We start from the raw sequence: 26,978 nt of genomic DNA on the forward strand, positions 1-26,978 counted from the left end.
GAAAATTTCTTTACTTCTATCAATTAAAAAAATCGAATGACAACCGTACGACGTCGAAGGAATAGAAAAATATTCCGATCGACTTGCACTACCCATACTGTGCAGAGTCCAGTGACTCCAGCATGGACTTGAATAATTTTCCAATTAAGGATAAAAATCGAATGCCCGAGGTTGTAGAGACGAATGCACCAGTGGTCAAGACGTCGTCCTCGAGACGATCCTCCAGCCTCAGAGAAATGGCCTCACGACTCGTTGCCTCTGGAGGATCATGATCGATGGAGCCAACAGGCACTTTTCCAATGGTAGAGCCCTCCTTGAGCCTGACAATCAAGGGTCCTGTGCCACAATTAGCCTTCACAGCCCTCACAGTAGAATCCCAGAGTCCCACCCCCACGAGTGCACCCTCGATGTCCCACTCACTAAGTCCAGTCGCCCTCTGCTCCAAGAACTCAAAGAACACTCCAATCTCATTGGCAGTTTCTCTGGCAATCAGCTGACGATCCCTCAAGGCCAGTCTGGGACTCTTGACTCCCTCCAAAGTCTGACACAAAACGAGCACTAAATTCACCTCCAGTGCCAGCCTAGAGTTGTTCTGATTCATGGATGAAAACCATGGATTGGCATCAGTCCGGTCACTTCTCCCTGATGGGGTCAATTGCCCAGTGTTCCCCGGCCCAGAACTCTGACCATTTTTGCTGGAAACGTGACGTCCGCTGTGATGAACAAAAGATGTTGCTCTCGATAAAATTGTATTCTCCACGATTAGAGGATCGTAGGGCCTTCGCAGGAGCCTGGGATGTCCCAGCACCTCGGGACCAGAAACATATCCTGATAACTGGGGATTGAGAATTCTCTTCAAGTCCTTTGGCTGAAGTTTCCTCACTTTTTCTGGTGTAGCTCTCTCCCACTCTCGTTTAGCCGAATCTATTCCCTCGGAAGCCTGAGCGCCTGCAGATGGTCCAACAATCAATTGACAATTCAATGCCTGCGTGAATAACTGGGTGGAACTTATAATTGTGCCATAGGTGAGACTGGGCCCTGAGCTCATGGACATCTGGGGAGGACCGAAATTCATTTCAGCTAGGGGTGTATCCCAGAAGTCTTGAGTGTAAATAGTATCCACCAGGGCATTGAGTCGAGGTGAAAATCGCAGGAAACACTGCGCACACCACCAGTTAACGATGATCAATTTATTAACCAGGAGTTTGAGCTCATTGCTGGGGGGTTTTTCATCACAGAAATGGAGATCCTCGGCGCTCTCCACTCTCACCCCATCGATGATAAATTTGAGAATACGAGGACGAAGCAACAGGTTCACGGTCGAGTCGTATATCAAATACATGCATTTCATGAGTCCGTCTCTGACACTCGGTTGAATGACATTCCACACTGATTTTTGTCCTGTCAAAGCTGAGATGAGAGCCACCAGGGACTGCACCAGGTCAATAGCCAGAGGATCTGCGGTATGTCTGAGGAGTGTAGCCACTTCTGTTAATTGAAACTCGTGAGAGCCAAGAAACAGAATGATGGGAGTGACATTGGTCGGTGGAATGCTAGGTTGATCACTGCTCGATCCATTAGTTACGAGTCCAGTGAGAAATTCCAGACCCAGAGAGTAGATCTGCCACCAGTCCTGACACCTCCACTGGCCTACATTCGCCCTGTCATCGTAGAGGGACTCCAGCATGCTCCCTCCTAGAACTTGTGGTGGCACCAGTCCCAGCCAGAGCTTCGCAATGGACTCTTCATCATCAATGGGTCTTGGACAGGGATTGTAATACGGAGAACGAGCAATTGTCCCGAGGAATTCCAATGCAGCTCTGCTGAAGTCCACGAATTTGTGAAGTTGAAGGGTCTCGTGGAGGCAATTCATCAATTGTGGTACCATCTGACGAAGATGAAGACTGCTGGATCTCCCTGCGTACTTGGGCGACTGCTTCAGAGGATGACAACGCAGCAAATACGTCACCATACTGATAGTGAGAATTGCTGGAGTGCATTCCTGACGAGGTCTCGGTGTAATCGAGGGTTTCGTTCCCTCCAGATGGTCGTGATCCTCTTCCTCGGGATTATGCCCGGTCTCCCTCGTCTCCTTCACTTTTTCTCCCAGTTTACGAACTTCAATGTTGGATAATAAACAAGAGTGCACCAGGAGGTACTCCAGACTGGATCGGTCCTCTGAGAGATGAGATTTCACCAGTTGAATGCATCCCAGGAGTAATGAAATTAATATTCTTCGTAGGGGTACACCATAGGCTGAGTACGAGTGAAAGATGTCCTCCATCAGCTGGACGATTTTCTCTGTAAACGCTCCAGCCTCCTCCACGCATTTTTCCCTCCAGGTGTAGACACACCTGAGGGCTAGGGAAGCAAGTAGCATCGTTACTCTGGCGTCACTGATGTCAGAGGTTTTCTTAATTCTCGATGAGAGCGACTCAAGTGTCAATTTTATTAAGAACTGAATTCTGGTAGGTGCCATTCTCGATAATAATTCACTGGATATCTTGGCGTCCGTCAGAGTTACGATGAAGTGGTACCACGCCTCGACGTTTCCCTCGTACAGAGGTGCCTCCACGTGATCAAACTTTCCCGGATCCCCGGAAGAAACCGGCACATTCACTAAAATATACTCGATTATTCTCTCCCAGTGGTCGTCCTTGTGCAGTAATTTCTCGAGATTTTTCGTGAAATCGTCCTCGGAGCTCGATGTCGGTAGTGACTCGAATAATTCGAGGGTTGCGATGTCAATCAGGTGGGCATAACCCCTAGAGCCTCGAATGAGGGGATTGAACAATGGGGAGAACACTTGGGTCCAGAATTTATCTCTCTTCCGAAAAAAATTCACGAGGATGACGTTTCTATTGTACCACATTGCCCTTAATAAATTCATAGTATTGTCATAGAGCCGATCGCAGACGATTTCCTTTTCGTTATGCATTCTTTTGAGGTATAAATCGAGAAATTGACTGCATCCCTCGGTGAGAAATTGATCAGCTGGCCTGGGAAAGATCCTCTTCTGCTCAGCCTCATGCATGATATTGAAGAGAGCTTCTGTGAGTCCTGGTTGTCTCTCCAGGCAGACAGCAACGAGCTCCAGGATAGCAACTTTAACTTCAACCGAGCACGTGGGGGACATGAGCCTCGAGGCGAAGGTCCCCCTGATGGCAGTACCATCCATTCCCATGCACACGAGGAGAGACATGGAGAAACCCTGGGCGAATTTTTTCAGCAGTCTCACTGCCATCGCCTGGAGGGCTGGACTAAACTCAAGGTAAAGATAATTAACGATCGTTGGAACAATGAGAAGAGCATTGGGAAGGGATGGGGAGGTGTACAGTGCCACCTCCAGGGGAGATCTCTCGTCGTGACTCAATCCCAAATTTTTTCTAAACATGAGCAATCGATTGACGAGGGACAGAGCCAGCTGCACACTTTTAATTATCTTGAAGCCTTTTCCACTTATCCAATCAGTCTCGTTCATCATTTTACTCCTCAGATTTCTCTCACCTGTCCTAATGAGCTTCAGCAGGGCGTGCCTCGGCTCGAGGTACAGCAGACTGTAAGCAACCACAAGCTGAAGCCTCTGCCTCGGTTCGTTCTTCGATAAATTTGCATCCAACACTCGATGAATGCAGAACATCGACTTGAACCAGAGATCAATTCTCTCGGATTCCGAGGTAAAGTACCAGGAGTCGAGTTTTGGGAGGACCCCTTGGAGAAGGAACACCATCCCTGGGATCTCCACGTTCTCCATGACTTCTGTACTGTGTTTTGCAATTAAATAATTCGATAGAGTGTCCAGATAAGCGTTCAACACAGGATATCGATGCTCAATCGTTTCAATTCCCGATAACCAGGAGGCGATTAATCCACCATCGAAGGAGGAGGCCTTGGCCAACTCCACAACCTCCTGAAAGCCAGTATTGAATTTTGGATAGACCCCCACCCTCATCCTCGATAAAATGTCCTCGGGGTATTTGAGAACGAGCCGCGAAGTGACTTGTAGACACGAGGCAACAATTTTGTAAAGATTCCTCGGTAAAACTGGATATGCAAATCTGTTTATTATTTCCAGACTCAATTCTGTGGGGATCACCATCCCTGGGGGTATGTCTAGATCAGCAGAGAGTATGGAATTGAGTAATTTGAAACCCTCGGCAATATTCTCCAGTAAATTAGTCTGAAGATCACTGACATTCATCAGTCCACCACCCGCATGTCCAAAGAGCTGTTCAATTCGATGATGAAATGCATCTCCATATTTTCCCCTGATCTTGAAGAGAATCACTTCTGAATCACTGAGATCCCCATCTAATACAATTTTCTCACAGTTCTCAGGGATTTCAAAGTCATTTCTGTGGAGGGTACAGTCACCCTTGTAAGGACGGTAAGCTAGACCCTGAGTGGATGTCCTCGAGATGATGGTGTTGAGGTGTCTTGGCACCTGAAGAGTGAGAGTGGTAAGATTTTCCAGTTTCTGGGTAATTCTCTGTGCACTGGAGGGAGAGGCAGCTGCCAATCCATTGGCAACGATCGTGAGGAGTTCGAATCGATAAGGAAAAAGTCCAGCTGCCCTGTGGTAGAGGGGCCAGAGGCCTCCCTCTTCATCCTTATCCCTCCAGAAATCAGCTGCGATTTCTGGACATCGGAGGACTGATGCCACCGCATCGAAAATTCCATCGAAGCTACTGAGTTTCTCCTCATCCATGAATGAACACAAGAGAGAGAGCAAATTGTAAACACTTCCTCGAACAATCTGGGCGTATCTAGTCTCCTCTTTAACCATTTCGGTGTCAACCAGACTGTGGAGGTACCTGAAGACGTCTAGGTGAACAGCACGAACCCCAAAAGGTCGAAACTGGTTCAGTGTCTCTGAATTTTCAGGCTCAATAGCGTAATTCGCTAGCATCCAGGCGAGCAACAGTGGTCCGTCCTCTGGAGAGCTGTCTTTCAGGCACTTGTGCTCCAGGGTATCCTGCATACCCCTTCGCACGTCCCTCAACCAGGTCTCTACGATACTCGTGTCCGCGACGAACTCCGAGTGCTTTTTCACGTCGAGGATCACCAGGTAGAGAGCGGATTGGCTCTTTCGAATCTCCTCCAATCTCTTCTCAATGATCTCCTTATCCTCGTGGCTCTTCGAGCCAGATAAACGTCGGGGCTCGCCACAAATGCTCGAGTACAGGCTCTCGAAGGTATCAGGACGAGTTGTGTCCAAAATCATCGTGCAAATGTGCAGGAGCTCTCGCATCTCTATGAGACTGCTGTTGTATAATTTGTGCAGGTGCTCTTCACTCAACAGGTGGGACCTCGAATTTGCACTGTTAAATTTGAGACGCTCTATCTGCTCCAGGGAGGACTCCAGGAACGTCTTCAGTGGGGCCTCCTTGAAAAACCTGGAGAACTCCCTCTGGTAGGGATGATTTGTGTTGTCTCGGTACTCGATCATGAGTTTTAGGCATTTCAGGAGGGTTATTCTCTCGGAGTAATAAAAATTCCAGAGCTCCTCGATTAAACCTCTCAAGGACGTCAAATCTGCCAGCTGAGTGGCAAATGTTTCGGCGCAATTTCTGTACTCGTATACCATGTAGTTCAAGGTCAATTCTGAGGCGATCATTGCGTCGAGGTTTAGTAAGTGTGAGAGCTTCGAGATAAGATCGTACATTCGAGGTCGGGGATTTGTTTTCTCGTATTTCTGCAGGGATGACTCTGTGAATTTTTTGAAATAATTCAGGCCCTTCTTCAGGAGCTTTGTGGCATTTTTTATTTCATCTTCGACTAGTTCCTTTTCACAACGACTCGTTGTACCCGAAATCACCAACCACAAGCCCTTCCAGTAGCTGGAAAATACATTTTTTATAGATTCATGGAATGATTAATTAATGTGGGTCTATCAAAATTGAATTTTTTATGTGAGAATCACTTACGGTAAATCTCCCAATGTTTGCATCTGCATTTTTTACTCTTTTTAATCTTCTATTGTTGTAAAAAATTATTCAACATAGCACATTGTTGTCAACATGAAATGAGGTTACGATACAAACTTGGCGCCAAGGGGAATAAACTTTTTCGGAGCAAAATTTCCCGAGTTACACCGATAAATTGAGATTTGACAATTGATACGAAAGGTTCGGACATAAAAAACGTAATAAAATCGCACTTTCGGATATCACAAGGACGAAAAAATGAATTTGACAACGGGGTTACAGGTGAATTTAAACTTCAATATCTGCTCGACCCGGATTTTCCAGATATCGACGTCCTCGTGGCCTTCCTTATTCACAATTTCTCCGAGAGAATTGACTGAAGTAGAGGATCAGTTCTGGGGTTTTAAGTCACCCCATCGGCATGACAGAGAGGGCGTCACATCCAATGCTGGGGTGTTTGCCCGTCAGGATACCCCAGCATTGGATGTGGCGCCTTCTCTCTCTTGGGGTGAGATACTACGATGCCGATGGGATCACTCAAACCCCCAGAACTGAGCCTCTACTTTAGTCAATCCTCTCTGCTCAAACGCATCGATCACGTTCCAAACTCAAAACACTCACAAAAGTTTGACAACTACTTTTATTTGAAAATGGAAAACGTCAAGCTTGAAATTTTCGAGGAATCCGCAGCGGATTGCCTCTGCGGGCACTCCTACGACAGTGAACAATTTATGATACAGTGCGATGTATGTAAAAAGTGGTATCACGGAGTGTAAGTTTACACTGGCAAGCACTTTTTTAAACTACATTAAAAAAAAACACTGTTTTAATTATGAGTTTGAATAGTACACATTCCAGGACATTCTCTACACTGAACACCTCATTTTGCTCGACACTTTCAACTCGTATAGTCAGAAATTATCTAAACATTAAAAGTTTGCTTAGACAGTCTAATGTTTTTGTTGTGGGTAGCATAACCTAGCTCCTGCTGTTGAAAACGTATGGGAATGATTAATCTGTTCAAATTTTCACACTTAACCACCCTAAAATAAGATACAACACAACGAAGACAAGAGTAACAGTCCAATTACAATTGCATTAAATTGCAGATGTGTGGCGGTGAAGGAATACATGTCAACAGATTTGGATAAATATCACTGTCCACGTTGTGAGAGTAGCCATGGGCCCTCCCATCGTAAGCCTATTTCCCCCGATATCAAGTTCCACCTCCTGATAACTCAATTAAAATTCCCCCATAAATTCCAGCAAAAATTCGAATGAACTGGCATCGCCACGACTATTCAGAGGTAGATGCAGACTCAAAACCAGTGCAGACAGGTACACCAGTGTTCATTCGAGAGTTGAAATCTCGACATTTTCCAAAGGCAGATGAAGTGGTGAAGAACGTGAGAGGCCAGCAACTGACTCTCCAGTACCTGGAGGCAAATGGCTTCGAGACCCCCTTCATAATCAACGGAAAGGACGGCCTTGACATGAATGTCCCGCCCTCAAATTTCAGTGTCTACGACGTGGAGAGTTACATCGGAGGCGATCGAGAGATGGATGTCATCGACGTCACCAGCCAGAACAACATCAGAATGAAATTACGAGACTTCGTTGAGTACTACAACGATCCAGCACGAACGCGGATTCTCAATGTCATCAGTCTGGAGTTCACTAATACACCACTGTCACAAATGGTCGAGGCTCCGTACATTGCTAGGAAACTTGACTGGGTTAATTCGGTTTGGCCTCGAGAAATGGTGGATGATCACGAATTCAAACGACCGGAGGTCCAGAAATACTGTCTCATGGGTGTTAGAGACAGCTACACAGACTTTCACATAGATTTCGGTGGAACTTCGGTGTGGTACCACGTGCTGAAGGGAGAGAAGGTGTTTTATCTTATAAAACCTACAGCTGCCAATATCCAGTTGTACCAGCAGTGGATGAGCAGCTCGAGTCAGAGTGAGACGTTCTTCGGGGATCAGGCAGACGCCTGCTACAAGTGTGTAATAACAGAAGGCCAGACGATGATGATTCCCACTGGCTGGATTCATGCTGTTCTCACACCTGTCGACTCCCTCGTATTCGGGGGTAATTTTCTTCACAGCCTCAACATTCCCATGCAGATACAGATCTACGAGCTCGAGAGGAAGATGAAAACACCTGCCAAGTACCAGTATCCGGGGTTCGAGACCATCAACTGGCTCGCTGCCAAGAAATTGCTGAAGGAATTGAAGGATCTCAATCACGATGGGAAAAAGTGTCCTGAGTATTTTCTGCATGGGGTCAAGGCACTCCTAGTGATTCTGAAGCAGTGGAATACTGATAAGGATTATAATACTATCAGCAGGAGTCAAATACCGAGGATTATTAACAGTCAGAAGCTGTTGAAGGAGCTCAGTAAAGAGATTCGTCATGCAGAGAGATATCTCATGGCTTTGAATCCACCTAAACCTGAACGCGAGAGCAAGAGAAAAAAGAGGAAACCCGTTAATAAGGATTTTGTGGATTTTGAGGCTGCCGATAAGCTCTCTGAGAATGTGTTCAAAGCGAAAATTGGAAAAGTCGAGAAGGAGCTTGAGGTTGAGGCTGTGAAGAGCTCACCCATCAAGACTTGTATTAAATTAACTCTTCCTAAAACCGTTATCAATCTCCAGGGCACTACGAAGTCCGATCTCAAGAATCTCGATAAGAGAAAACACGAAGGAATCAATCGGTTGACGAAACCCGGCAAACAGAGTCCCACAGTAATCAGATTTAAGCTAGGGGATAACGAAGTTGTGAGGAGTACGAATGAAAAGGTAAATTTGTACGGGAATTTCGCGATTGATTCGTCAATTGAGACGCAGAAGGAATTCACGTGGAAGCAGACGTCGATCTATGATTTTCATGATGGGAGCAATGAGAGTGATCACGGTGGAGGATTCACTATCGATGAAGCACCGAAGAAGAAGAGATCGTCACGGTCTGGGGGGAATAAGAAGAGTAAAAAAGTTGAGCAGGTGCAGGTGACGGATGAGACACCGAAAAATGGCATCGAGGAACTGCTCAAGGCATCGGCTTACACTCTTCCATCTTCTGGGTCTCGCATCGAAACTGGGTATTTTTTTTTACCTCAGAATTCCCCGCCGATTCTTCAAAATCGTGAATTGAGATAAATTTGTTTTCTCTTTTTTCGTTAGAATTCCCACGATACTGACGCAGGGACAGGCGCAGACCGGGTAAGTATACCCAGGCATATGCCAATATTCATATAAAATCTGAATATAAAAAAATAATCATCGAATTATTGATCTCAGTATCAATACCTGGAATTATGCTGTATTTTTTTAAATCAAGATTTACAGATGGACGGTTATTTTATGAAATAGAGAAAATAATAGAAAATGAATGATGCTGATCCCCGGCATCTCGTCTCGAATTTTCTTTTTTACTTTATCGCAGTTGATTGGCCTCTTGATTTGATCAATCGATGTCTTAGTATTTATAAATTGAAAACGTACAGTTCTGGCAGGGCATCACCATCAACGCGCGAGGCAATTGCGGGGATGCTTTCGATCAGCGAGCAGTGTTACTCTACTCAAACTGGAAGCTCCAAAAAATCGGGATCAAAGTCCAGAGCAGTGGAGTATCACGACGACGAGGAGGACGACCAGTCGATTGAAAATATCGATAAGGTTCACCAAGACGATGATTTCAGTGTGTTTCCACATGAATTTTTTTAATTAATCCCTTCTCTCTCAAAATAATTGGAAATAAATTAATTAAATTGTTCCGCAGTTTATCCAGCTTTAGATGCCTCCGATGACGAGGAATACATATTCAAACCCCGTGGAAAACGACGTGTGGATGAGGCGTGGAATCCGAAGGCACGCGTTGGTCCCCTATTGCCTAAAACAAATAGACCAGCTCGAGAGGGCGTGAAGAAGACGTCAGTGGAGAAGGGACTGGAAGCAGCAGCAGCGAAACGAGCGAAACTAGCTGTAATATTCCAGCAACCTATTAATTGACACTCTAAAACTCTTGGAATTAATCGATCCATTTAATTCGCAGACAACGACAAAGCGCATCTCGAAAAAGCAGAAGAAGGAAATGAAAGCATCTGTTAAGGCAGTCGTTAAACCGACAGGTTCAGTCCAGTCAACGACTAATAACGAAATACCGACGTCAGCAGTTATTAGTTATAGCTCCATACTAACGAGCCCCAACAGGCTGAAGGACGTGAAGGCCAAACTAGCAGCACCAGTTCCCATTGGTAATCTCGAGCCCATCCTCCCATTCAATTGATTTTAATTTATCAAGCGATAAAAATCATGTGCGTTATTTCGCAGAGCGTAAACCACGGAAGGGCATGAAAACAGCCAAGCAGCGCCTAGGAAAGATTCTAAAACTCCACAAAATGATGCACTGAATCACTATTGAATCAGCAGCAAAATGATAAAGCGAGATAATTCGAATTTTATGTTTTTACAAGTAAAACTATTGCTTTTACAAGAAAATAGTATGGATCATTTTTTGAAGTTAATGCAATTAGCTGCAAAAAATTTTTTTTTTATATATACAGATAATTCAGGGGAATTTTACATTCGATTTATCTCCCTTTATAATTTTTTAATTCTGCAATTATCCATGTACATTGTACATTACTGTAAATACTGTACACACTGAGTTTGTACGAATTTTTTTCACGACACGATAGCAGTTATTAACTATTTCGAATTAGATTCGAATGGATGACCACGAGTGATTATTTTGATTTTATTTATTCCGACTATATTTCTGTTTACAATTGTCTAACGAACAAGTGTCACATTGACCATTCAGTATTAAGAGAAGATATTGAGTTTTATTTCGGTGATTAATTGATATGAAGGAATTACGCATACCACAGCTTATCATTCAAGTTTATTATTAAATGTTTTCTACCGATTATTGTTTGTCATTATTAACTTGAAATAATTTCAAACGATCAATTTATTTCTGAGTGCAGCATATTATTGAAACGTTTGAAATTCACATTTTCCTCATCTCCCATTCTTCAGATCACTTCAGAATGATGATTTTTTTATTGAATATCCATCGAAATTAGTGACTGACGCATGCGTTTCAGGTATCTCATTACGTTTAATTGACCATGGCAGAGGTCAATTCTAATGAGGGATCATGCCACGATGAAAAATCAGCAGACAAAATCAAACGGTGGGCACGTTTTAAAATGAGCAATGCCATCTATCAGATTCGCAACTATAGATTTCTCTTTCGCGAATGGTAGTTTCCACAGTGATGGCATGAAGCAACGAGTTGATTAGTGTCTGCTAGCAAAATTGTCAAAAATTCTGGTTAAAAATCGAGCAAGAAATTTATCATCACGATTACTTGTACCGGAGAATGCAATTTCGTCTCTCAATTGTATTCCAGGAATATTATTTTAATTCGTATGGAGAGTGCGTGATAGTGAAAACGTGAGTCCTTCATATTGAGTGACATTGTTCCACTTGGACTGATTGAATTCAGCGAAGGGTTTGCCATTTGGAGTTCGTTATGAGTGATTGTGATGTGGATTTTTGGAAGGATGTTGATAATCTCGTGGATGAGATTTGGCAGTTAGATTTTTGACAGCGATATGCTGATCGTCAGAGGGGCACAGGGTGCTGTTGCAGCAAACCCTGTCAACAATCGCAGTCTCTGCTGCATATGTTACTCGAATTTACAAAATATCAAGTTGACATTGACGAGACATGGTAATTATTATCACTGTTGCAAAGAGCCTGGTGTACGTGGAAAATACAGAGACAAAGTTGTGCGATATCGGATCCTTGAAAGCCGGTGAGTAAGGGTGGATTAATTGGGAATAAATCAGTAGATAAACAGGAGTGAACTTCGAACGGTAGATAATTGATATCTCGAGATTGGCGGAGTGAAATTTAAAAAATGAGGCGTCATTTTGAAGGCATTTTATCAAGCTCCAAAATGACACCCGACCCACTCAAATTGCACCACTTCCTCTAAAGATATGACCCATTTTACCCCGTCCTCGTTTCAAGAAATCATGGCTAGTGACCTCTGCATTACGAAAATCCCTGCTCTTGTTTTTTTCCCCAATTTAAAAATACCCCGACACAAAAAAACCCACGAAAATCTTGTTTGTCACAATATCGTAAATCGATTAGAGCGGTATTGATTTAAAGATAGCAATCGTTATATTAATCGTGACGAAATAATCTATAATTTCCCACAGTAGTAGCACGTGTTCGATGAATCATACATATTTTCAATAATTTCTTTTTATTTCGGTTGAAAAACTCGTGATGGTCCCCACAACTTTTCCACTCGAGTGCGATTATTTTTATCCATTGGCCAGCACTGGCAACACGTGAGGCACCTTATTCCGACAAAAAAAAAAAAATCCTTCACAGGAATTTTGTCAGCATACAGGTGGCACGATACACCTGGAACGTGTTCATCTGCACATTCAGCAGGACTGACGCAAATGGTCAATAATATTACTGATAAATCGGTAAATCGAGTGAAGGTCGCGCGAATGTCGATGAAAAATTTTTGTTGGGGTGTCTGGACCGAAAATACAGTGGATTACAGTTTCTATTGGCAAAGCCCAGAGCCTTCACTGGCTTGTTCAGGCATTGATGATTATTATTGTTCTCGGTTTAGTTAGTATACTACCCCACATAACGTACTCCCTTCGGTCAGTTGTTGAACGAACGTGGTTGAGATACCACACCAGAGTTATCGACCTCAAGTTCCTGGGTGATTAATCAGAGTCAATCGAATTCTGCATATTCCAGTGACAGGTGATAATCCACCGGGCTCTTACCTCAAATAACTGTGATGTGATATTCGATATCCAATTAATTGGAGCTTATCGCGAAATAATAATTAAAAAGTCGGTGGTGTTTGCGTGCTTTCAATTAAGACAATTGACATTTTAAATTAATGTCAAGTGTTTTATGTCCAGTGGATATACTATCGAGGCTGAATCAACTAGGATAAATCGGGGGAGGTAAATACATTGATTCATACTATTATATTTATTTATTTTGTTAATCTAGGAATTATGTGGTTTTATGTAATATCTGGGACGAATAATTAATGCGAAAAATGGAGAGAACTTATTGAAAATCACCAGGAAATGATAGCCCTGGAAAAGGGAAAAAATCGGAGAGGGAGTATTACTCCTCTGGTTATTTTTTTAGTACTTTTTTAATCAAGGGAGTGATAAAAAATCGTGTAATTATTAACTACCCTTGATCAATTCCCAATTACTGCTGATTATTGGAGGGGGTAAATTGGTGCAAGTGTCATTATCCTCGGTCATGCGTGTTTTCCAATTTTAATGGTTGAATTTCTTGGAGAAATTGCCGCCGAGTGGCCTGCATGTCGTTAATTACTGCAATTGATCTGTACCTCGTGGTGATTAGAGAACAGCTTTATCGCTGATACAAAAGGCCCACGACTTCATGGACAACAGTCGGTAGAGTAGTCCTCTGGGTTTATGGTCTACTGAATTTACTAATGAATCTGATGAAATTCCCTTGAAAAATTACACGATAATCTGTCTTGGTCAATTATCCTTTCTAATGAGCAACCGTAGCACAGATAAAAATTGAATAATCATTTTCTGGTGGAAATTGCGACACCGGGCCAGGTGATGCGAATTTTTAAGTGTTGCATAAATGTACACAATTACCCAATTGATCTATACGATTTATACCAATTGCAATGGATGATTGCTTTTGATTTTTTAATCTTCAACAAAACCATTCACTTAGCCTCGTTGGAATATCCACAAAAAAAAATTCATTAACAATCGCCTGTTATCGAAAATTACAATAATTACCGGATGATATTTATACGAGCATTGATCGAGAATGTAAAAATACATCCTTGGGTGCACGTGAGTGGTCATGAAAAGGTCCCCAGTTGTACAATTGTTTATTAAAAGAAGTCGTGTGATTATTGTGGACGTTGATAGATCGTTTTCCGGTTTAGCTGACACAACGCTGACGATGAAAATTTATGGAACTCATATCGTAACGTGCGAACGATTACACTGACGTCTACCTATTAAAGATAGATTTTTAAAAAAAGACCAGTAATTATGAGAAATCATAAACGTCCAGTGGACCACTGATGCGATAAATAAAATCCAATCGTAATTACCGCGGGGGCACGTCGCGTTTTCCGTGACAACTGTAATGTGTGTATGATCATAACAATGTGTAATGTATCAAATACGATTTGAAGACGCGTAACACCGACGGGTGTCGTCTATTTGCCATGATTATTCGTCCCTATGATTGCGACCTATTTCCGGCTAAAAATAGCAAATGGAATGATTGGCTTTTAAAATGCTCTTGACAACGACGCGTCGCATTATTTGGACTTCTTTTAAACACATGTATAAATAGATGACCATTGTCCACAGATGATACCCACTATCACCCTCATTTCTCTCAACTTATATCTCTTGATGATTTTCGAGTTATATTTCTGCTGGTATGATTCCGATAAATGACCATTAAATCGTTGATATATCATCGGTGATGAATGCGGGAGAACTTGGGTGACCGGTTCATTGGTAATATCAATTCAATATTACACCGGACGATCTGTATCGGTGGACAATCAAATGACCACGTGAGAGAGGGAAAGTTGATCGACCAATGGGTGATGTGGAATACGAGGGCTCGGCTCATTCGAGTCTTGCGCTCTCTCCCACTCATTATTTCAATTACTCTGTACTGTTACGTGTTAGGCGTCACGTCAAACTACGTATGCATCGGGCCCAATGCTTTCCAATCCAATGGATCGAGTCAATTGATATATGTCATAACACCCCTCTCCCCCAACCCTCCCCTCCTCTCATTATTTCAAGTATCATATCTTGCCGATCATCATCGAAGTACAAGACGTCAAATCTATTACTCTAATTGCTTTTCCATTTGACGCCATGTCGTGATAACACTACCCTCACACAGGGAATTTTTTTGTCTCATCAGCTTATCTCCACACGCAATTGCCGGAAATTGAAAATGAGTTAATGATGATTTTGGCTGTCAGATAATCAGGTATTTGTTCTGTGAACGATTAATTTATTGTCTCTTAATGCGAGATTCATGTCGTATAATCGTGGATAGATGACGTTTTCGTGTTCGGTATTCTTAGAAATATTTTGATTTAAAGATTAAAGTTGATACTGGATCAAGTGGCCGCATTTAATCCGATATTTAATGTTCAATGTTAACGAGTGACTGCCGCAGTCATAGCGGTTTATTTAATTATACTAGTATTACAATATGAATTAATGAATCACTCGAGTGGTTAATGAAAACATGCAATTTGAGAGAAATAATTGCCTCCGATTTTTTTTACATTGGACATTTCTCGAAAATTCTTCTCAAAAATGAATTCACCCGTTGTCATCCCAATATTTCGATTATTGAAAACCAAAAATTTGGATTATCATTGCGAAAGGGGGGAGGGCAAAATGATTGCACCTGAAGAAAACCGAAGATGAAAAATACTTGTTCATGTTGACAGACAGGTGTTCCCGCCATTGTACCTCCATCCTCATTATTCCCCGCATTCACCTTTATTGTTTTATCATTTATTTTTTATTATCACCGATGGATACCATTAGCCTATTAGTTTTTAATGAATTCTCCCACCTGTCCCCTAAACCTTGCTCTCACCCTGTTTTTCCCTTCCTCTTGATAATCCATCATTCCCCTCCACATTGAATGTACACACGTGTAACAAGACACTCTTGTCTTTCTATCCTGTGCCGTATGGCATAACCGATTGCCCCGAGTGCTTGAGCTACAATCATAAGCGATGATTCCGTCTCACTCGTCGCAAATAAAAGTTGCGACTTGTCTGCGCCAGTCGTAAGTCAGTGGTGGCCACGATAAGGAGGTAAACTGCTGGTTGTACACCATCTACGTCGATTACCCTGATACTCGGTGCTTTAACGTCATCACCGGCAAGTGCCGTCCCATATTCCACTGATCTGGTAAAATTATTCATTTTTTCAATAATTTTTACACTCTATTCAATTTTTTCATTATTCATCACTCATCCTTCATCATCGATATACACTGATATATATTTTACTGTTGACCTTTGAGCAGGGAAAATATACGACGGGAATTTGTGCTATTTTCAAATGATCATTGCGTCAAGAGTCATTCAGTGCTACGAATAGAACGACCGTTTCGCTACCGTTGACCGTGTCTCCGTGTTCTTGTTTTTCAATGTTTTTTTTTTTGTTTTCATTATTTTTCCTCTTTCCTTTGGTGATATTTAACGGGTACCGATGGGGCCTTTATTGTTATAATTATTGTTATTTGGATAATGTTCCAGGGAGAATGCGGCACTCCTGGAGCTGAGACCAGTGCGCAGAGTGCGCAAATCAACGGGTACACGTTACACTCCCATTACCAAAAAGTAAGGTGACAGTTCACCAGGAGTCATTATAGACCTACCACTCGAATTTTTTTACATTCACATTTTACCACCTTTCTGATACCTAAAAACGTAACCAACAAGTATTCAAACACGTCACGTAGAAAAACGCCACTCACGCTCTCTCTTTTCCTCTCGATTATTACTTTGAGACATTGTTTTCTCATAAACATTGTTAAAGCTACCTCGGTGGAAGTCACTCGCTTAGTGTGGATAGCGTTATTGGAGCGATAAGACAGGGACGTAGGAATAACAAAAATATATCACGAAAATTAATAGAAAATACCGGAAGATAAATCCAAGACAAATCAACGAGCAATATATTAGGAATATATTGAATATATTGAATATATTCGTGTAAAAGGAGAGTGTGAGAATGTATAAAAGGAGTACTGAGATCATTGAAACGCCGGGAAGAGGCTGTAGGCGTTATAAATTATTAGTGAGAGCATTTTGGCTGACAATTGTGCTGGTGCAGTCGGTGACAGTCGATTCAACCAGAGACCATGAGGATTCCTCGAGGACACACGAAAGACCTCCACCTTGTTCTAGGTAAGTTTCCTTATTCACCATCCATCATTCATCGGTATTTTAAATAAATAGATTCAGTTGGAATAAATTGAAGATAATAAAAAAAAAATTCCTGTTCATTTTCAATTCGCTCAAGTCAACTGAAAAAAGGAAAGACACATTGGCTAATCTCATCGACTTTTACTCCTCTCATTAAATTATTACAGCTATTGAATTTATTCTGTGGGTGTGCGTGGCGCGTGGCGGTATTGGCATTCCAGGATGACGTAGTAAATTCGTCTCACGTGTTTCCGCGTCAAACAAAAACCGATGAACCAATCATCGAGAGAATATAACGCGGGTGTGTCATGATAATCAGCACAAGGTCGATCCTCATGACACATTATTATCTCTATTTAACCATTTAATCTATTTTTTATTTGTCAATTGCTGCTTTTCGTTCATTTCTTGGGAGCTCTGATAATTATCTTAAGCCACAGTATTGCACAACAGTGGGGGCTTTTTTCTTTATCAAGAGTTTAATCCAAGGACGGAACCAATGATTTTTTGGTGTTTCCATTGATGGGATTAGGGGATTTATTTTCATTTAATTCTCAGGTGTTATACTTTTTTTGAATAATTTATTATTATTTTTTTGTTTTACCTACGCCTCAATCGTTACCGCGGTTGCATCAAGGCCAGGTTTCTCGCGCCAGTTTCACACTGTTTCCGCCGTAATTTTCCGTAACTCGTATACTGGGTAATTGCACTTGAATCAATTTATGTATCTGTACATAGCTGAAGGGAATGGTCGGAATGATTTTTCGGTGGGTTTTGGGTGGGTTTCGGGTGGGTTTTCGGATGGGTCTGAAGGAGAGATTGAGAGAGAGAGCGTGTGTGCTTCATTTTTTCAGTCATTTTCTGTCATTCTAATTTCAGTGGTTGAGATTTAAATTAGGCTGTAAGAATGAGTTCCTCAATGGTGGTGATATGGGTAAAATTAATTGACTTGCAGTGAAATTTATTGCCATGGCGAGCTACTGCACACTGTGCAAATGGCTCAACTATACACCGATTCCAAGACTTTTGTGGATATGAAGATGAAGAAACCAGCGGCTGAGACACTAGCTGCATTCCGAAAAATGATGAATGATACCAATCACTCACCGAGTCTAGCGGAGATTCAGTATTTTGTTAATAATACTTTTGATCCACCTGGATCGGAGTTTGAGACTTGGATACCTGGGGATTGGCGGGTTACACCGAAATTTCTCGCGTCCGTGAAGGACAGACACCTGAGAAAATTTGCATCGGACTTGAATGACATATGGAAAATGTTGGGTAGAAAAATGAAGGATGATGTCAGAATCAATGAGAATCTTTACTCCATAATATATGTACCTTATCCAGTTATAGTGCCCGGTGGTAGATTCAGGGAATTTTATTACTGGGACTCTTACTGGATCATGAAAGGTCTCTTGCTGTCAGAGATGTACACAACAGTCAAAGGGATGCTGACTAATTTTGTTACTATTGTTGATAAAATTGGCCTCATACCGAATGGCGGTAGGATATACTACGAGATGAGATCGCATCCACCGATGTTGATACCCATGGTGAAGGATTATCTGGATGTCACCAAGGATTACGAGTGGCTGAAGGAGAACCTTTGGCTATTGGAGAAGGAATTCGAGTTCTGGATGACGAATCGAACTGTCGAAATAGAGAAGGACGGTAGAAATTACACACTCGCGAGATATTACGAGAGCTCAAAGGGCCCCAGACCAGAGTCTTACCGGTACATTATCTTGTTTTTCAATTGCCACCACTTTGTTCAATGCAAATTGCTAATGTAGGAATTTACGTGCTCAGGGAGGACTACCGTAACGGCGAGCTATTTCGAATCAGTGAGGAGAGGGAAAATTATTACATGGACCTCAAGACAGCTGCTGAATCTGGTTGGGATTTTTCTAGTCGTTGGTTCATTCTAGATGGAACTAATAAAGGTACCACTAGAAAATTTTCAATATCTCTCTTTACGTTAATAGTCTCTCAGCAGAGGTTTATATCAACTGGAGGTTTTTCTATTTCTAGGGAATTTATCGAATATCAAAACTAGGTACATTGTTCCCGTCGAGCTTAATGCAATAATATACTATAATGCCGTTCTTCTGGCTGATTTCAATGATCTCGTTGGTAATATGAGTAAAGCTGCAATGTACAGATCGAAAGCTGAAATGTGGAAAACAGCAGTGAACGCTGTACTCTGGCACGAGGAAGTTGGTGTATGGCTTGACTACGATCTCCTTAACGATATGAAACGTGATTATTTTTATCCAACAAATGTCGTACCTCTCTGGACAAATTGCTACGACATCACGAAGAGGGAGGACTACGTTGGCAAGGTGCTCAAGTATTTGGAGAGAAATCAGATTATGGTGAATCTCGGGGGTATACCTGCTACTCTTGAGTTATCAGGAGAGCAGTGGGATTATCCCAATGCCTGGCCACCGCTGCAGTATTTTGTTATCGAGTCGCTGGACAATACTGGAGATGCCTGGGCCCAGAGGTTAGCTTATGAAATGAGCGAGAGGTGGGTCAGGAGCAATTTTAAGGCATTCAATGCCACCAACAGTATGTACGAGAAGGTAAGAATTGAGGATTTAGTCGATGTGACGTTTCGAGGATTTTTATATTGAGGATTTAATGGGAGGAATATTTTTTTTAACAGTACGATGCTACTGTGTCTGGGGGTGGAGGAGGTGGTGGAGAATACGAGGTACAATTGGGCTTCGGTTGGTCCAACGGTTTGGTCATGCACTTAATCAATAAATATGGAGATCGACTTGCCGCTGAGGATCGATTTTCGCCCTATGAAGTCGTCAAGGAGACGTCGGCTGCACCCTCGGTCACTGTATCAACCGCTGGACAAATGATGACAGGACTGATTGCAGTTGTTATATCGTTGGCAGCAGGATACATCGGGTGAGGTGAGTAACGAGGATAAAAATTCCTGGATTATCACAATAATTGTGACAATAACAGTAATTATTTCGCTCGTTCTCTGTTTCAGATTATTTGGCCATTACCATTATCGGTTCTAAAGTCTGAGCCTGATTTTTGGTGGTTATTGATTATTGTCGTGGCCATCATATTGCCACGTCGACCAACACATCAGTCCTAAACTATTCTTCCCAATCCTGCAATACGAATCAACCGAACAAGTCCACTTTATCTGATTCTTTGAGTTCTCTGATTTTTGCATGATTTTCCATCCGCTCTCATTCCAATGCATATATTGTACAGATGATTAAAAAAATGAATACGCAACCTAAAGAATTCCCGCATCTCACCCATTACCCACTCAACAAAGTAGTTTTTATCTAGTCAGCGCTGTCTTTGACCCGAGTTTAAGAGTCCGATGATTAAATATTTTTTTTGTTAATCCTCCTCGTAAAATAGCTCATTTATGATCCCCTGAAACTATTCTCGCCTAGGCTAATAACAAGCTTGTTATTTTGTGCTAATTTATTATTATTGTATGAGAGGTTTGTTGGAATAGTTGTTATTGTTACTCCTTATCTAGATTTTATTTTACTCTATGGAGATCTAGTTATAATACGTCAAGTATTAATGGGCCAATGTGAGAGACATTGGCCATAAGATTTTAAAGAAATTAATCATTATGAAACAAAGCATGCTATTAATTATTTATCCTTATTTATTTTCCTAATCCCGAGGTGAAAAAAAATTCAAGATAATAAATGGATAAATGATTTCCCCAAATTCCTGTTTACTCCGATTAATATATTAATCGCTATTCCATCTGGGTGTTGACTTCCTATATCCTAATGACGATAAACCTTATCTCTGGGCTCTTTACAATTCGCTTACACGATTATTGACACTGTGATGTATATCTGGTGGGCGTGTTGAACAAATCGTTAAGTCTGGGATTCAACGGATTACTGGGGATCAATGATGATAATGCGTGAGATTAACCATCAGGTATTATCATGATTGCTACAGTTCTACGTGTCATTGTTCGCGTTATGGCAGCTCTAGGTAGTGATATTGAGATGACCTTGGTTGATTTAGGGGGCATAAATTCCCAAGGTCTGGTCAATTACCCCAGAGACAATCTTACCACACCTTCCGCGAATACAATTATCATAATTTCAATTATCTTTAGTATTCCTGGATTATTCTATTCGTTTTTATGAGACAACAATTTTTTATTTCGTGATTTCGCAGGTGGGTGGTGTACAAGAGACGTCATTACTACGTGCCAGGTCCGTCCACAATGGCTGGTATCAAGAGAAAATCGGGGGCACCTGGTGATAATTTCTACCGGAAGCACATTGCGTACACCGAACTCAAGGACATGAACAACGATTGACCATTGACGTTGTGATCAATCAACTTAGATAATTTTCATAATGATAATTACGGTGGGCTTGCGAGTGGACGATTGGGGTGTGAATCGGTGATTGTTTTTTTTTTTCATTTTTCGAGGCATCACGCTGGTGTTTCATTTGTATTCTTCTCGTTTAATTACAGAAAACGACGTTATAGTTGTAATATATTCTTCGGTATTGGAAGAACTCAGAAACGCGGAATATTTTTCCTAATGTGAATAATCGTGTGTTATTGCGACAGTGTTGATAAGAGCGGCGTACAAATTATACTTGATAAGAGCTGCATGAATTATCGATTTTTTTTTTGTTTTCTCTCGCAAATGCTGAATTAACTGAGATTTAATGTACGATAGAGCGGAGTTATCCGTTGAATTGAAACGATAAAACGAAGATTTTTGAGATAATTGTGGGGCCCCGTTCGGGGATTAATGGGTCCGATAAGATAGGTGATAATTTTCGTTTGTTTTTGTAATCCGGAGGGACTTTGTGATATTCGCGGATAATTGAGGAATTGATTTCAACGGCCATTTAGCTATTGTATAGAATTATTTCAATAATTGTAGAAGACGAGAGCAATGTCGTTTAGATGAATTTTTAATTGGGCAGAGGATTTGCAATTCTTTTTGCCATTAGCAAGTGTATAGATAAATCTTTTATGTGTCATATTGTATATTGTATAAATATCTCGAAGACAATTACCTGAAGCCGAAACCGTTCGACCTCTACAGAAATAAATGAGCGTGTATGACAAAAATATGTGCCTAATCTATTTGTAATTTTCTTTTTTAATTAATAGTTCTGCATATGTTTGTATTAAAGTTGACAATGAGGAATAGATGGTGTAGTAGGTAATCACGACTCGACGGTTCCGGTGATGAATGAGTAAACAATAAATATTTTAATCTTGAATAATATTTTTATTATTCCTCTCCCACGCACTTCCAGTACTTTCGATATTTATAAAACACAAAATTTATGTATAAACATTAAGTCGCTCTTAATAATTGGGGTGAATATTGTCCTGTTGTTCCTTCAACTCTACGATTTTTTCTGTTGAAAGTAAATGGAACAATTGGAAACTCTGAGTATTCAAATTTTCCTCATTCGAAAATAATTCATTATCGACTACTCCTGTATCTTGAAGGCATTGAAAAGGCATTTCCAATTTACTGATCCAATGGAACACTTTTAAACCTCAATATCGAAAAATACACATTATGTACAATAAAAACGCTAAGGAAAAACTGGGTCAGTAAAATAAATGATAAATTGCTAAATTGTCAACAAGAGGTAAGAAAAAACAATATCCTTATGTATTCGAATAAAAAAAAAATTAAGAGTGCGGTAATACTAGAAATAAAGTGTTGATGTATGAGCAATTTACTGTCCCCGACCAATAATAACTGACTTTTTTTATTTTTCATTTGTCATTTGGGCACTCAAAATGTGGCATTTTATGTTTTTTTAATCAGGAAGACTACGACCGACCATCAGGGAAGTGGAGGATAAAATAGACACTTCTGACATTTTAATAACTGTCGATATCTCATTAGATTCATAAAAAATCGAACAACTTTTCGCATTAAAATTTCAATTACCCTTTCAACGAGTTATGGATAGTTAGAAAATTTTTGAGTGTTCATTTTTCCTTCTGTCATCTCACCAGAAGACGTGAATAAAGAGTGATTCACAAAAAATTCAAAACAAAACGACTTCCTCAAGTCAGCACTGGATCTGCAATAATACTTTAAATAATCATGAAATCGACTTAGACCCTAGAATAAATATTCTATCACAAAAAAAAGGCTTTTGTCTATTAGAGTCCTCAATTCGACAATTAGGCCATCCCGCAGTATTATAGTACGCCTTATTATAACATCTCTATATACACGTACATTACACATTTCAAATCTTTACCTCCCTGACGTATCTCCAAGCTATGCAGAAAATACATGAATACGCATATTTATATTTTACATTAAATTAAACCTAATACTGAGCGATCGATGACACGACAAGGCCACTGATCAGTTATTTGATTGATTATCAGTGAAGACGTAATCATGTACAGGTTTTTCTTCTCCAAAAATCATCATCACCAAAGATAAATCTATTAATACTATTATTCTTTTTTTAGTCTTTCGTAATTTTACCCGCATCTTATCCAGTGGCTCTAGGCCATATCCTCACTGTCGGTTTCATTATTTCGTTGGTGATTTGTGTAACGCAGGAGAGGATCCTCACCACTGACTGCTGGTTCCTCTTCAGTATTAACGATGCAAGGCCCCATTTCCTCTAAAAATGATAATTCCGTTGAATTCACTATCAGAGGAAAATAAAAAAAAAAAAACATTTTAATCAATTGGACTAATGAACCAACCAGGTAAGCAGAGCTGCAGCTGATCGCTGCTCGGATTAGTGCTATCCCCAGTTCCACTGTCCTTACTGTGTTGAGAGCTAGAATCCAGGTACAATTGTGTAGTGGTTCCATCAATCTGGACTGAAGCAGGTGCTGGAGACATGGGTGCCGCTCCATTCCCATGGGAAGCATTCAAATGCCGCCTGGTCTGATAAATAATAACAACCCAGACAATGGAAGTTCCCACGGCGCAGCAGACAACAGTGATAATAATGAGCCCGAGTACATCATCCTCATTGACAACCGTCGATGGGGCAGGATTGACAGTGAGCCTGGAGGCCCCCACAACGCTCCCCAATGAATTACTCATTTCACACTCATAAGTCCCAGCATCACTCGACTCAGTGCCCACAATAATCAGCAATTGATCCTCAGCAGTGAAGAAGTGTCTGACAGTGGCCTGCAGAGGACTGCCATTTTTTTTCCATGATAATTTAGGCCTGGGAGAGCCACTCGCCATGCACTCGATAACAACAGAACCCCCAACAGCTATTTCCTTGTTCTCCATCGGTTTGACAAATGATGGAGTTTCGAGAATAGTCAATGTGGCATTAGCAACGATAACACCCGCTAAATTCTGGGCTGTACATGAATATATTCCACCATCAGCTATTTTCACATCGACGATGAATAAAACCGGATCTGTTGGCATCATGTGCATACGTCTTTCTCTGGCAGCTGGAAAATCATTGCCACCGTCTTTCTGCCAGGCAATCTGGGGTGATGGATGTCCCTCTGCAGAGCACTCCAATCTCGCTGTACTACCGGCAGTTACTTTTATGTCGTGGGGAATTTTCAAAAATGATGGATAAATCAATACGCTTATTTTAGCTTTTGCCGAGTACGATGTGCCGTATGTATTCGATACCATGCACTGGTATCTTCCTGCATTAGCGTGAGTCACGTTGATTAAATGCAATACTGAGACAGCCTCAGTGACTCCACTCTCTGAGGCGCGAGAATTATCCTCAATGCGTACTGGACTGTTTTCGTTCAATTGGACATTCTCGTGTTTCCAGGTAAAGTGCAGGGGAGTATCTGCTGAGCTCGTGGCTTTGCAGGTGAGTGTGACATTGTCACCCTTGATTCCCATCTGGCTCGATGGCTCCTCGATTATTCTCGGCTTTGGGAACTCGGTGCATGTGAAATTGGCGTGCTGCAATTCCGTCAAGTGCATACCCTTCAGCCAATGGGGATAGCCACATCGAACTTTGGCATCGTTGTAGTGATTATTTCGGAGCCACACACTCAACCACTGCAATCCGCAGTCACATACGAGAGCTAGTGTATTCATTTTTAATTTTGAGAGACGTGGCATTGAGGTAAATGCATTCTCCTCGATGCTCGTTATGTTATTGCCCAGTAAATCTAGCTCGTCGAGCTGCTTCAATCCCACGAATGCATTTCGATTTATCGATTTTATCTGATTGACGGCGAGACTGAGACGAGACAGCTGAGAGAGGGAGACGAAGGCACCTGTTACGCGTGTTATGTCTTCGATCATGTCGGATATTTTGTTGTTGCTGAGGTCGAGGCTCTGGAGGTTGGGGGTATTGTCGAAAGCACCCTCAGAGATGAAGGTGATCTTGTTGTGATCGATCTTCAGGCGTTCCAGATTCATCAAGTACTCGAATGTTCCTCGCTCGATCGATACCAATTTATTATTTGAGAGATCTAGCTCGCGAATTTCCTTGCAGATCTCCCAGGCTTGGGGCTCGATCGTTGTGATCCTGTTGTGGGATAGCGTGAGCTTCCTCAGACCGTCCAGACCGAACAGGGCACCCTTCTGCACTTCTGTCAGGGCATTGAAGTCCAGTTGTAGGGTTAATAAACTTTTTAATTGCCAAAATGCACCGTCGTAGATCGTGTCTATTTTATTTCTCTTCAGTCTCAACTCCTGGAGACTTGTCAAGTTCTGCAGGCAGAGAGCGGGAATTTGTTGCAATTCATTTCGATTTAATTCCAGAATTTTTAGATTGGCCAGGCTTGAGAATACGGATTTATTGAGGAGTGTGAGGCTGTTCTTGTTAATCCTGAGCTCTTCGAGGTGGGTTAAATTATCAAAGGCACCGACTTCGATCACCTCCAGCTGATTAATATTCAGATTTATTCGTGAGAGGTGATTCCCACCGTGAAATGAGCCTCGCTTCAACACCTTTATTCTATTTCCTGCTAAATCGAGACTCTGAAGGTCCTTCAGCTTTTCAAGTGCCGACCCATCTACAGATATTATGTCGTTATGTGAAAGTGACAAATGAGTCAGGTTCTCGAGGGACGACAGATCCGGTATTCTCTCCAGTGAATTTTTATTGACCTTGAGGCTAGTCAATTGCGAAGACTCCGGCAGTGTTATAGTGAAATTATTTTGGAGCTTGTTGGAGCTTATGTCTAGTTCCCGTAATTTTTGTAGGTGCAGGAAGGCTGATGACTCCAAATTAGTTATACTGTTTTCCTTGAGCTCCAGAATCTCGGTCCAGGGTGGTAAACCACTGGGGGGAGCAATTAATTGGAGTCCACTGCAATCAACAGTATTACCCAGGCATGCACATTCCACTGGACACTGGACATCCTCTCTTCCATTGAGTCCCAATGGGTCCACATGATTTCCACTTGCCCATTGAGAATGACTCAGTAGTACAATTATTTCAATTAAAACGATGCAATAAGTCTTTCGGAATGAATAATGGAGAGGGGACGCTTCGGAGGAAGCAGTCGTCATCCTACAATACCACCGTTGTTGCTCGAGCAACCGATTTTTTTTTTTCAAATTTATTTACTTGTTGAGCATTATCAATGGGTCTACGAATAACTCGCGCACAATTTTTCCATTACACACCGCAAATGGTCAATGGACTTTTTTTTTGGAATTCTCCTGTTGATATTCGAATGTCCAGTTGAGGATTACAAAGAGCGAGTGGCCATTGCAGCCATTTGTGCTACTCTCTGACGTCGATTGAAAACAACTTCTGTTTTTATCATTCACTTGCACCCACGATTCTCTCGGTCGCTACTCACTTCGTCATTCTGAGACTAATCTTATCAGTAATGGGTGCAATTATTTTTTTTCACAACAACCAGAACACTCGGGGGGAGTCAATCGAGCAACTCCACACGCCGGATATGCGGAATAAATTGTTTTTTTTTTTTTTCTATTGTATTTTTCGTGGGAGATACTCACTGCCGTTTACGGTTACGGAAAAGATGAGGTTCCAAAAG

At 41.6% G+C, this 26,978-nt stretch overlaps 4 protein-coding genes across 9 annotated transcripts; 2 read left to right on the forward strand and 2 right to left on the reverse strand.

The window, feature by feature from the left end:
* Positions 1-35: 35 nt before the first annotated feature.
* Nup188 (nuclear pore complex protein Nup188) lies at positions 36-6,261 on the reverse strand. The gene is made up of 2 exons (XM_011310074.1): positions 5,928-6,261; positions 36-5,840 (listed from the first exon to the last, which is right to left on the reverse strand). The coding sequence occupies exons 1-2, from the start codon at positions 5,954-5,956 to the stop codon at positions 89-91; spliced, it is 5,781 nt and encodes a 1,926-aa protein (XP_011308376.1). The 5' UTR covers positions 5,957-6,261; the 3' UTR covers positions 36-88.
* A 253-nt stretch (positions 6,262-6,514) lies between these two features.
* Positions 6,515-10,857, forward strand: LOC105269662 (histone lysine demethylase PHF8). 2 transcript variants are annotated; one of them, XM_011310078.1, is made up of 8 exons: positions 6,515-6,699; positions 7,037-7,122; positions 7,194-9,033; positions 9,116-9,154; positions 9,439-9,632; positions 9,714-9,916; positions 9,987-10,188; positions 10,265-10,857. In XM_011310078.1, the coding sequence occupies exons 1-8, from the start codon at positions 6,578-6,580 to the stop codon at positions 10,342-10,344; spliced, it is 2,766 nt and encodes a 921-aa protein (XP_011308380.1). In that variant the 5' UTR covers positions 6,515-6,577; the 3' UTR covers positions 10,345-10,857. The 2 variants fall into 2 exon arrangements, with proteins under 2 accessions (XP_011308380.1, XP_011308381.1); XM_011310079.1 differs by having other exon boundaries at positions 9,448-9,632.
* Positions 10,858-11,142: 285 nt separating this feature from the next.
* On the forward strand, positions 11,143-22,257 carry LOC105269664 (trehalase). Of its 5 annotated transcripts, XM_011310083.1 has the most exons (8): positions 15,406-15,963; positions 16,314-16,397; positions 16,597-16,967; positions 17,941-18,723; positions 18,798-18,931; positions 19,020-19,573; positions 19,657-19,910; positions 21,180-22,257. In XM_011310083.1, the coding sequence occupies exons 3-8, from the start codon at positions 16,792-16,794 to the stop codon at positions 21,322-21,324; spliced, it is 2,046 nt and encodes a 681-aa protein (XP_011308385.1). In that variant the 5' UTR covers positions 15,406-15,963; positions 16,314-16,397; positions 16,597-16,791; the 3' UTR covers positions 21,325-22,257. The 5 variants fall into 5 exon arrangements, with proteins under 5 accessions (XP_011308386.1, XP_011308383.1, XP_011308387.1 ...); XM_011310084.1 differs by lacking the exons at positions 15,406-15,963; positions 16,597-16,967; positions 21,180-22,257 and adding exons at positions 11,143-11,759; positions 19,999-20,370 and having other exon boundaries at positions 19,657-19,915; XM_011310081.1 differs by lacking the exons at positions 15,406-15,963; positions 16,597-16,967 and adding an exon at positions 11,147-11,759.
* On the reverse strand, positions 22,240-26,960 carry LOC105269663 (leucine-rich repeats and immunoglobulin-like domains protein 3). Its single transcript, XM_011310080.1, has 2 exons — positions 23,724-26,960; positions 22,240-23,638 (listed from the first exon to the last, which is right to left on the reverse strand). Exons 1-2 carry the CDS (start codon positions 26,479-26,481, stop codon positions 23,517-23,519), a joined length of 2,880 nt encoding a protein of 959 aa, XP_011308382.1. The 5' UTR covers positions 26,482-26,960; the 3' UTR covers positions 22,240-23,516.
* Positions 26,961-26,978: the final 18 nt, after the last annotated feature.

The sequence above is a fragment of the Fopius arisanus genome, unplaced genomic scaffold (genome assembly GCF_000806365.1).
Source record: "Fopius arisanus strain USDA-PBARC FA_bdor unplaced genomic scaffold, ASM80636v1 scaffold00072, whole genome shotgun sequence".
NCBI lineage: Eukaryota > Metazoa > Arthropoda > Insecta > Hymenoptera > Braconidae > Fopius > Fopius arisanus.